A 12198-nucleotide genomic window follows, 5' to 3' on the forward strand; every position below is an offset into this window, starting at 1 on the left:
TCTATCAGACTGGTTCCCATCCCCCTGCAACAAGATCATGCCTCTACAGAAACTCTACCATAGATATTCTCAAGCCTGGCTGTGACAGGAGGAAGGTTGGGTCTGGGGCCAGGAACCCTATCCTGTAAAACACAATGCTACAGAAATGGCAACAGACGCACCAAAGCCTCATCCCTGGGCAAGGAAGGATACAGCTAAAAGATGGCCCACATTCGGAGACAATTTCAAAGACAGGCGCGGGAGAGGGACTCTGGTGAGTTACTATCGGGCTAATGGGTTGAGGTAAGTCAATATGTCTCCAGGGACGAACTAGAGCAGGGTATTAGTAGTGAGGGAGATGGGCTCGCCTTGGGCACCTTACCTGCTGGATATTCTGGCAGAAGGCTGGCAGGGTGGTGAGCTGGCTGATGAAGTTCAGGTAGGCAGAGGCTAGGGCATGGATGGCACAGCGGCTCCACACAGGGAGGTTGTCTTCATTGCTGAGGGAAAGTTCCTGTCAAAGAGACAAATCGTTTCACTCTCTATCACTCCCCACAGCTGAGTGCTGAGCTATACACCAATGGGAATTTAACAGCATGCTGAGACTATTTACCATACTACTTGGCTTTCCAAGCACAGTTGGTCCATTTATTTTATTTAGAAATACATCGCAGAACAGGCCCTCAAACCACGCTGTCCAACCCACCGATTTAACCCCAGCCTAATCACAATGATCAATTACCCTACAGGAGTGTGGGAGGAAAGCAGAGCTCCCAGAGGAAACCCACATATTCCACTCTGAGGACGTACAGAGGATATCGAGTCTGAATTCCAAACTCCACAACCCTGAGCTGCAACAGGGTCACGCTAACCACCATGCTGCTGTGGGTGCCCTGAATGTAGAAGCCTCAGAGCATTAGCGATGTGTATCGAATCCCCTCTCAGGCACCGTCTGTTCCTCAGAGCATTAACGATGTGTATCGAATCCCCTCTCAGGCACCGTCTGTTCCTCAGAGCATTAGCGATGTGTATTGAATCCCCTCTCAGGCACCGTCTGTTCCTCAGAGCATTAACGATGTGTATCGAATCCCCTCTCAGGCACCGTCTGTTCCTCAGAGCATTAGCGATGTGTATCGAATCCCCTCTCAGGCACCGTCAGTTCCTCAGAGCATTAACGATGTGTATCGAATTCCCTCTCAGGCACCGTCTGCTCCTCAGAGCATTGGCGATGTGTATCGAATCCCCTCTCAGGCACCGTCAGTTCCTCAGAGCATTAACGATGTGTATCGAATCCCCTCTCAGGCACCGTCAGTTCCTCAGAGCATTAACAATGTGTATCGAATTCCCTCTCAGGCACCGTCTGCTCCTCAGAGCATTGGCGATGTGTATCGAATCCCCTCTCAGGCACCATCAGGTGCAAGAGAGAGGGCTTCAATGTTTGGGTTACTGGACTTGTTTCGTCTACAGAAAGGACAGACTACACCACAACCAGAGGGCTACTAATACCCTTGTGGGAAGGTTTGCTCTTGATGCGCCAAGACATTTAAACTAGAGTTGCAGGGAGATGGGAACCAAGTGCCAGATCAGATATTGGAGAAAGATGTTGGTAAACCTACGTACCAAGTCAGAAATTGAAAGGTTGAGAATGGCAAGGTAAATGTTAGAGTTGTGTGTACTTCAATGCAAGGCATATTATAGGAAAGGCAGGTGAATTTAGAGCATGGATCACAATGTGGAATTATGACAGTGTAGGCATTAATAAAACTTGATTGCAGCAGGGGCAGGACTGGCAGCTCAGTGTTCTGGGGTTCTGTTGTTTTAGATGTGATTGAGGGGGAGTTGTTAAAGGGGGAGGGGTGGCATTATTAGTCAGGGAAAATGGCACAGCGATTCTCAGATGGGACAGATTGGAGAGCTCATCTATTGGGGATGCATGGGTGGAACTGAGGAATAAGTAACGGATGATCACATTGATGGGATTATAGAATAGACTTCCCAATAGTCACAGAATTTAGAGATCGCACCATTTACAAGAAAAATAAGGCTGTGATAGTAGATGAATTTAACTTTCCACATATTGACTGGGACTCCCATTCTGTAAAAGGACTAAATGGGAAAGAGTTTGTCAAATGTGTTCGGGAAAGTTTCCTTCATCAGTACATAGAAATTCCAACGAGAGAGTGTGCGATACTTGATCTCCTATTGGGAATGAGATGGGCAGGTGACATAAGTTTGCGTAAGGGAACACTTCAAATCAAGAGATCATAATACCATTAGTTTCAAAGTCAATTTGCAAAAATATTCTAAATTGGAGAAAGGCCAGTTCTGATGGTATCAGAAAGGATCTTGCAAGTTGGACTGAGACAGGTTGTTTTCTGGCAAAGGTGTACTTGGGAAGCAAGAGGTCTTCAATAGTGAAATATTTGAGGGTACAGAGTTTGCAAGTTTCTGTCATGAAAGGCAAAGATTAGGGGACCTTGTTTTTTGAGAAAGATTAAAGCCCTGATTAAGAAGAAGGTGCAGAGCAGCTATAGGCCATCAGAAGAAATGAGTATAAGAAATGCAAGCGAAAACTTAAAAGAAGGCAAGAGGTTGCTCTAGCAGACAAGGTGAGGGAGAATCCTAAGGGTTTCTACAGATATAATAAGAGCAAAAAGACAGCAAGGGACAAAATGTGACCTTTTGCAGATCAGAGTGGTCAGCTAAGCATGAAGCTGAAGGAGATGAGGGGGAGCTTCAATGGATTTTTTGCATCAGCATTTGCTTTGGGGATGGACGCAGCAGTGAGGCAAAGTAGCAGGAGGTCATTGACCCTTTGCAGATTATAAAGGACAAGGTGCTGGCTGTCGTGATAAAAATTAGAGTGAATAAATGCCCAGAGCCTGACAAAGAGTCTCCTCGCACCTTGTCAGAGGCTAGTATGGATGTTAGAGGAGCCCTGGCAGATGTTTTTAACGCATCCTTAACTATGGATGAGCTGCTGGAAGTTCAGTCGCTTGGCGTTCAGGATAAGGTGGTAAACCAGATTTGTCATTGGCTTAACAGGAGTGGTTAAGGGTGGTGGTAGATGGTTGCCTCTCTGATTGGAGGCCTGAGATTAGTGGTGTGCCACGGAGACTGGTGCTGGCTCCATCGTTGTTTGTCATCTCTATCAACAACCTAGATGATAACTGGTGAACTGGATCACAGATTTGTGGATGACACCAAGACAAGAAGCACTGTGGACAGTGAGGAAGGCTATCAAATTTGCAGCAGGATGTGGACCTGCTGGAAAAATGGGCTGAAAATGTTCTAAATTCACATTAAGACATGGGATGTATAAGTATTATTAAAGAGAGCATTTAACCAACACCGCAGACTTTGAATGAAATTACAATCAGTTGAGACTGAGATTCAGATTCATTGAAACCTACAAACAACCTAACCTAAAGCTGTGCTGGGGACAGCCCGCAAGTGAGTCCCTCACTCTTGACATCTTGAGAGTGAGCACAAGCAGGAATTTCAACCACATCCGTGAGGTGTTCCACCACCACCACCTCACTGGTCGAGGTGTAGGGTAGAAACCTCATTGAACAAGTCTACCACCTACTCACTGCACCCACCAGAAGGCAGATACCTTATGGGTCCAGTCCACTTTCTTTTCACTATACCGAACTGGACAGCCAGTACCACACAGATCAGTTCCATCATCACCAACTCACTGTACTGACCTGGAGAGCCAGGACTACACAGATCAGTTCCACCATCACCTCACCGTACCCACCTGGAGAGCCAGTACCACCCGGATTAAGTCTACCACCACCTCTTCATTGGCAAGTTCCACACTGATAAGGGCAAGCATGGCATAGATGGCATCGTAGTGGATGTGTGAGTTATTCTGCTGCTTACAGCTCATGTAGATATATCTGTACAAGGTCTGCGAGTGCTGTAAGAGAAGAGGCCAACCTTAATCAACATGGACATTACTACAGAGACAGAGACAGTCATTACCTCAGGCACCCCCTGTTACCACCAACTGCCAGCAGGAAACACACTCCTGTATTGAAGGCAGGACCGTGACAATATTTAAGAGGCACCAGGAGATATTAGTAGAAAATATTACTGTACTGTATATGAACAGGCCCTTTTGTCCACAAGGTGTTGGCAAAATAATTCAGCTAATGACACCTCATCCTTCTCCCTGTAGACGACCCAGAGCCCTGCATTCTCTGCACATTCAGGCCTTCATCTCAGTGCCTCTATCGCAGCTCCCTTAACTGCCACCTCACTCTCTGCCTGCACTGTAACAATTCATTCTGCATCCTTTTATTCTTTGAATTTCCTCTATTTCAATGTATTGTTGAAATGAATTGGTCTGTATGCAAAGACATTTTTCACTTTACCTCAGTACATGTGACAATCATAAACCAATTTACCAAGCATCCATGTGACACCAGGTAACCCTGAGTGCCTGTCCTCTTCTGGAGAGGTATGTTGAGAGTGGAACTTATCTTTCAAACCTTCGGTTAATCCTATTCTTTTTGCTGAAACCGCACTGGGTCAACAAGGTAGTCAGTCAGTCAGTCAGTCAGTAAGGAAAGGAAAGGTACGTCACATCAACATACCTTCTTCATGAACAGCGTATCCTGCCGAGAGCACTTGTCCACCTTCAGCATCAGGGACGAGATATCGGAAATAACACTGAGGACCAAAAGCAAACACAGTCAGTCACAGTGGACTGACCACACATTACATGGCACGGTGATTCCAAAGTGCGTAAAGTAAGATTTGCTAGAGGAGGTGGGTGTGTTAACATTTCAAACTTCAAGATTCAAGATTGTTTCATGTTATTTCCAGTAGACGAGTGCAAAGGAGAACAAAATAATTGCTACTCTGAATCTGACGCAGCACAAAAAAAAAACACAAAAGATAAAGAACACAATAATAAAAAAAAAATGAGAGATTCTGCAGATGCGTTCTGCTGTCCCTGAGAAAACTCCAGGAGAGAAATGCAAGCACGAGCTACCATGAGGAGAAGCTCAGAGATGAGATTAGGGGCCAAGACTGACTCACTGATTAAGTTGTCAAGGAAGATTGAAGCATTGGTGAGGCCGAATCTGGAGTATTGTGTTCAGTTTTGGTCACCAAATTACAGGAAGGATATAAATAAGGTTGAAAGAGTGCAGAGAAGGTTTACAAGGATGTTGCCGGGACTTGAGAAACTCAGTTACAGGGAAAGGTTGAATAGGTTAGGACTTTATTCCCTGGAGTGTAGAAGAATGAGGGGAGATTTGATAGAGGTATATAAAATTATGATGGGTATAGATAGAGTGAATGCAAGCAGGCTTTTTCCACTGAGGCAAGGGGAGAAAAAAACCAGAGGACATGGGCTAAGGGTGAGGGAGGAAAAGTTTAAAGGGAACATTGGGGGGGGGCTTCTTCACACAGAGAGTGGTGGGAGTATGGAATGAGCTGTCAGACGAGGTGGTAAACGCGGGTTCTTTTTTAACATTTAGGAATAAATTGAATAGATACATGGATGGGAGGGATATGGTCCGTGTGCAGGTCAGTGGGACTAGGCAGAAAATGGTTCGGCACAGCCAAGAAGGGCCAAAAGGCCTGTTTCTGTGCTGTAGTTTCTATGGTTCTATGGTAAGTGCCAGGAGGGAGATGAGAGGGGAGGGATGAGTGGACAAGGGAATCACGAGCGTATGATCCCTGCTGAAACCAGAGAGAGGGAGGGCAGGTAAAGGTATGTTTAGTCGTAGTATCCCATCAGTGAGCTGCTTGTTGGTGGAGGAACTGGATGGTGTTGCTGCCTGCTACAGGAAGGTATTGGAATTGGTGCATGTAAGGAGGCATGCAATGTGACCGCAGGTAATTGTCTTGGATGTTTCTCTTGCAATCTGAAGATCTTGTTGGACATTTAAGGTGCTACAGGCCTGTTTGCTTTTTTTGATGGTGTGACAGACGGCAGGGGAGCTGCATGGCCTCGGTTGTAGCAAGGACTAGGCCCTAAGCCACAGGCTTGCCTGCTGCTGCTGTCTGGGACAGTAGATGCCAGAGGTGATGTAACTTGTGGGACATGTCACTCAGGGTCTTAAGATATATACAGTATAATGTGGCAAGCATTTGGTCCATAACGACAAACGAGGAAACTCGTTAAAATCAACAACTGTTTTATTGTGATGAACACAAAACAGATTGGGGACCACATGACCCACAGACTGAACCCAACCAGTCTCACGCAGACGGAGGGAGGTGACCATCACACACCCCGGTTACAGTTAGGGTGACCCACAAATACACAAGCAAATATCTGTATAACCCAAACTAAAATGTAACAATAAATGAACTGCCCACCATAATCCCACAAACACGTTTTAACACAAGTGCTGATCATCGGAGATGCAAGGACAGGCTGTTGACCACACCTCTCCCATCCCCCGGAGCGTCACTATATATATATATATATATATATATATATAAATTTTTTTGTGTGTGGGACTGTATGTGTGCTTACTATCTTGATTGTGCTGTGTATGTTCTGCACCGTGGCCCCAGAGAAGCACTGTCTCAGTCGGCTGTATTCTGGTATGGTTGAATGATAATTAAACCTGAATTTGATTTGATTAATGGGGCTATATTACAGACCATCCAACAGTTCAAGGGATTTAGAGGGACAAATTTGCAGAGAGATTTCAGACTGCTGCAACAAACATAAGGTTGATATAGCAGGTGAATTTAACTTTCCTCATATTGACTGGGGGAACTACCATACTGTAAAAGGAATAGATGGGATGGAGTTTGTCATTTGTGTTCAGGGAGGTTTCCTTAATCAGTATGTAGAAGTGCCAATGAGAGAATGTGCGATACTTGATCTCCTACTGGGGAATGAGACAGGGCAGGTGACGTCAGTCTGTGTAGGGAACACTTTGAATCTAGTGATCACAATGCCATTAGTTTCAAAGTAAATATGCCAAAAGATAGGTCTGGTCTGCGGGTTGAGATTCTAATGGGAGAAAGGCCAATTTTGATGATATCAGAAATGATCTGGCAACTGTGGATTGTGACAGGCTATTTTCTGGCAAAGGTGTAGTTGGTAAATTGGAGGCTTTCAAAAGTGAAATTTTGAGAGTACAAAGCTTGTAATTTCCTGTCAGAATAAAAGGTAATAATAATGGGTGTAGGAAACCTTGATTTTCAAGAGATTTTGAGCCCTGGTTAAGAAAAAACAAGGTGCATAGCAGGTATAGGCATGTAGGAGCAAATGAGGTGCTTATGGAGTAGAAGAAATGCAAGAGAGCACTTAAGAAAGGAATCAGGAAGGCTAAAAGAAGATATGAATTTGCTCTAGCTGACTAGGTGAAGGAGAATCCTAAGGAATTTTACAGATATGTTAAGAGCAAAAGGATTGCAAGGGACAGAACTGGTCCTCTGGAAGATCAGAATGGTAATCCATGCGTGGAGCCAAAACAGATGGGGGAGATCTTAAATAAATTTTTTGCATCTGTATTTACTCAGGAGACGGACACAGAGTCTATCAAAGTGAGGTAAACAGCATCAACTTCATGGACCCTATACAGATTACAGAAGAGGATGTGTTTGCTGTCTTGAGGCAAATCAGGGTGGATAAGCCCTGACTGACGAGGTGTTCCTTCAGACTCTACGGGAGGCAAGTGCAGAAATTGCTCGGGTCATAAAGAGATATTTAAATCATCCTTAGTGACAGGCGAGGTACAAGGGGATTGGAGGATTGCCAATGTTGTTCCAATGTTCAAGAAAGGTTTTAAAAATGAACCAGGAAATTATGAGCCAGTGAGCCTGGCATCAGTAGTGGGAAAGTTACTGGAAAGTATTGTAAGGGACTAGGTATATAAAAATTTGGATAAACATGGATTGATTAAGGATAGTCAGCATGGCTTCGTGTATGGTAGGTCATGTCTAACCAATCTTAAAGAGTTTTTCGAGGAAGTTACCAGGAAAGTTGATGTTGTCTACATGGACTTTAGTAAGGCACTTGAGAAGGTCCCACATGGGAGGTTGGTCAGGAAAGTTCAGTCGCTTGGCATTCAGGATGAGGTAGTAAACTGGATTAGACATTGACTTTGTGGGAGAAGACAGAGAGTGGTAGTAGATAGTTGTTTCTCTGACTGGAAGCCTGTGACTAGTGGTGTGCTGCAGGGATCGGTGCTGAGTCCAGTGTCGTTTGTCATCTATATCAACAAACTGGATGATAATGTGGTTAACTGGATCAGCAAATTTGCAGATTGGGAGTGTAGTGGACAATGAGGAAGGCAATTGTGGCTTGTAGCAGGATCTAGAGCAGCTGGAAAATGGGCTGAAAAATGACAGATGGAACTTACTGCAGACAAGTGTGAGGTGTTGTACTTTGGCAGGACCAACCAGGGTAGGTGTCACACAGTGAGGGCACTGAGGAGTGTGATAGAACAAAGAGATCTGGGAATACAGGTCCATAATTCATTGTAAGTGGCTTCACAAATACACAGGGTTGTAAAGAAAACTTTTGGTCCATTGGCCTTCATAAATCAAAGTACTGAGTATAGGAGGTGGAACGTTATGCTTAAGTTGTATAAGACATTAGCGAGGCCTAATTTGGAGTATTGTGTGCAATTTTGGTCACCTACCTACAGGAAAGATGTAAATAAGATTGAAAGAGTACAGAGAAAATTTACATAGATATTGCTGGGTCTGGAGGACCTGAGTTATAAGGAAAGATTGAATAGGTTAGACTTTATTCCTTGGAACATCGAAGGTTGAAAGGAGATTTGATAGAGGTATACAAAATTATGAGGGGTATAGATAAGGTAAATGCAAGCAGGTTTTTTCCACTGAGGTTGGGTGGGTCAACAACCAAAGGTCATATGTTAAGAGTGAAAAGTGAACAGTTTAAGGGGAACTTGAGGGAAAACTTCTTCACTCAGAGGGTCGTGAGATTGTGGAATTTGCTGCTAGCACATGGCGCATCTGAAGTCAATTTGAACGTTGAAGTTTGGATGGTTGGGGTATGGAGGGCTCTGGTCAATGGGAGTGGATAGTTGAAATGGTTCAGCCTAGATGGGCTAAATGGCCTGTTTCTGTGCTGTACTTTTCTATGACTGTATGAAAGAGAGAAGATATTTTGGGGAACAATTCAGTGATGGAGCAAGCAAAGTTGAGTGGCTTTCTCCCCTCTGATTCAAGAGTCTGATGGTTGAGGGTAGTTTTTTCTTGTGAATGCTGTTTATATGATGTACTGTACCTCTGGCGCTGCTACAAGTAAGGTTTGTATACGTGTACTTGTGCATATCACAATAAACTGAACTTTGAAATGTTCCACTGTGAAACAATGCAAGAACTCCCTGCACAACATGGTAAACATAAGAGATTTCTCAGATGCTGGGTATCCAGAGAAACACACAAATTGTTGGAGGGAATCAGCAGGTCAGGCAGCACCAACAGTCGATGTTTTGGGCCAGGACCCTTCATGAGAAGTGATGATGCTTAACGAGATGCTTCAGCATTTTGTGTGCGTTGTATCTATGGTTAATACTAGAGGATGACAAGGAGGAAATATGCCTGCAGAAGAACAGGGCAGAGAGAAAGAGACAGGGTGAAGGCTGCTTAGAACACACACCTGACATGAGAGAACTTGTGCCTGTTTTCCTGACGGTCGATCAGACTGAGGAGGATCTCGATAACAAGGAGTCGAAGTTCAGCATCCTCCATTAATGCTGTAGACAGAAGAGACTCCAAGAAGGAGGAGGGCAAGGTTGCTAACAGATTCTTGCTCTGAAACCCAATTGTCACCTGCAGGCAGGAAAACAGAACAACAACCGTGAAAAGTGAAACATGTGCTTATAGATCCTCCACATGGCAGGTTGGGAAAGATCAAGCTCCTACAAGGAACAAAGTGTATCTCTGGAATCTGCTGTTGCTGGAGCTGACATCACTGACTGAGAACGTAAAGAATGGTTGGTAAGTTTGCAGCTGACATTAACATAGATGAAGTCACTGACAGTGAAAAGCGTTATGAGGATTTACAGAAAGATCTTGATTAGCTGGGTAATTGAGGATTAGCAAATGGAGCTTAATTCAGATATCTGTGAGGTTTTGCATTATGGGATGACAAATTGGATTTCAGTTTCACACTGAACAGCAGAGCTATCGCAGCAAAGCAGTTAGGATGACAATTTTACAAAAATCAGATTTAATATCACTGGTACATGTCATGAAATTTTTCAGCTTTACAGCAGTAGTACAATGAAATTCATGATAAATAAATGTATCGCTGAGTGTGTGCTTCTGGAGGAGGCTTCTGTACCTGTTTCCTGACGGTAACAGTGTGAAGAGGGCATAGAATAGTACAGCACAGTACAGGCCCTTCGGCCCACAATGTTCTGCCGACCCTCAAACCCTGCCTCCCATATAAACCCCCACCTTAGATTCCTCCATATACCTGTCTAGTAGTCTCTTAAACTTCACTGTGTATCTGCCTCCACCACCGACTCAGGCAGTGCATTCCACGCACCAACCACTCTCTGAGTAAAAAACCTTCCTCTAATATCCCCCTTGAACTTCCCACCCCTTACCTTAAAGCTATGTCCTCTTGTATTGAGCAGTGGTGCCCTGGGGAAGAGGCGCTGGCTATCCACTCTATCCATTCCTCTTATTATCTTGTATACCTCTATTATGTCTCCTCTCATCCTCCTTCTCTCCAAAGAGTAAAGCCCGAGCTCCCTTCATCTCTGATCATAATGCATACTTTCTAAACCAGGCAGCATCCTGGTAAATCTCCTCCATACCCTTTCCAATGCTTCCACATCCTTCCTATAGTGAGGTGCCCAGAACTGGACACAGTACTCCAAGTGTGGCCTAACCAGAGTTTTATAGAGCTGCATCATTACATCGTGACTCTTAAACTCTATCCCTCGACTTATGAAAGCTAACACCCCATAAGCTTTCTTAACTATCCTATCCACCTGTGAGGCAACTTTCAGGGATCTGTGGACATGTACCCCGAGATCCCTCTGCTCCTCCACACTACCAAGTATCCTGCCATTTACTTTGTACTCTGCCTTGGAGTTTGTCCTTCCAAAGTGTACCACCACACACTTCTCCGGGTTGAATTCCATCTGCCACTTCTCAGCCCACTTCTGCATCCTATCAATGTCCCTCTGCAATCTTTGACAATCCTCTACGCTATCTACAACACCACCAACCTTTGCGTCGTCTGCAAACTTGCCAACCCACCTTTCTACCCCCACATCCAGGTCGTTAACAAAAATCACGAAAAGTAGAGGTCCCATAACAGATCCTTGTGGGACACCACTAGTCACAATCCTCCAATCTGAATGTACTCCCTCCACCACCACCCTCTGCCTTCTGCAGGCAAGCCAATTCTGAATCCACCTGGCCAAACTTCCCTGGATCCCATGCCTTAACTTTCTGAATAAGCCTACCATGTGGAACCTTGTCAAATGCCTTACTAAAATCCATATAGATCACATCCACTGCACTACCCTCATCTATATGCCTGGTCACCTCCTCAAAGAACTCTATCAGGCTTGTTAGACACAATCTGCCCTTCACAAAGCCATGCTGACTGTCCCTGATCAGACCATGATTCTCTAAATGCCTATAGATCCTATCTCTAAGAATCTTTTCCAACAGCTTTCCCACCACAGATGTAAGGCTCACTGGTCTATAATTGCCCGGACTATCCCTACTACCTTTTTTGAACAAGGGGACAACATTCGCCTCCCTCCAATCCTCCGGTACCATTCCCGTGGACAACGAGGACATAAAGATCCTAGGCAGAGGCTCAGCAATCTCTTCTCTCGCCTCGTGGAGCAGCCTGGGGAATATTCCGTCAGGCCCCGGGGACTTAACTGTCCTAATGTATTTTGACAACTCCAACACCACCTCGCCCTTAATATCAACATGCTCCAGAACATCAACCTCACTCATATTGTCCTCACCATCATCAAATTCCCTCTCATTGGTGAATACCGAAGAGAAGTATTCATTGAGGACCTCGCTCACTTCCACAGCCTCCAAGCACATCTTCCCACCTTTATCTCTAATCGGTCCTACCCTCACTCCTGTCATCCTTCTTTTCTTCACATAATTGAAGAATGCCTTGGGGTTTTCCTTTACCCTACTCGCCAAGGCCTTCTCATGCCCCCTTCTTGCTCTCCTCAGCCCCTTCTTAAGCTCCTTTCTTGCTTCCCTAAGTTC

General features: G+C 44.8%; 1 protein-coding gene across 3 annotated transcripts in view; it reads right to left on the reverse strand.

Moving 5' to 3' along the window:
- The window catches only part of LOC140202111 (protein EFR3 homolog B-like), a 280457-nt gene that overhangs the window by 80492 nt on the left and 187767 nt on the right, over window positions 1-12198 (reverse strand). For all 3 annotated transcript variants that reach the window (XM_072266969.1, XM_072266968.1, XM_072266970.1), the window contains exons 13-16: window positions 9596-9768; window positions 4584-4659; window positions 3743-3904; window positions 362-493 (exon numbers count right to left, since the gene is read on the reverse strand). In XM_072266969.1, coding sequence (XP_072123070.1) covers window positions 362-493; window positions 3743-3904; window positions 4584-4659; window positions 9596-9768 — 543 coding nt within the window. The remainder of the gene's footprint in view (window positions 1-361; window positions 494-3742; window positions 3905-4583; window positions 4660-9595; window positions 9769-12198) is intronic.

This window comes from Mobula birostris, chromosome 8 (assembly GCF_030028105.1).
Source record: "Mobula birostris isolate sMobBir1 chromosome 8, sMobBir1.hap1, whole genome shotgun sequence".
Lineage (NCBI taxonomy): Eukaryota > Metazoa > Chordata > Chondrichthyes > Myliobatiformes > Myliobatidae > Mobula > Mobula birostris.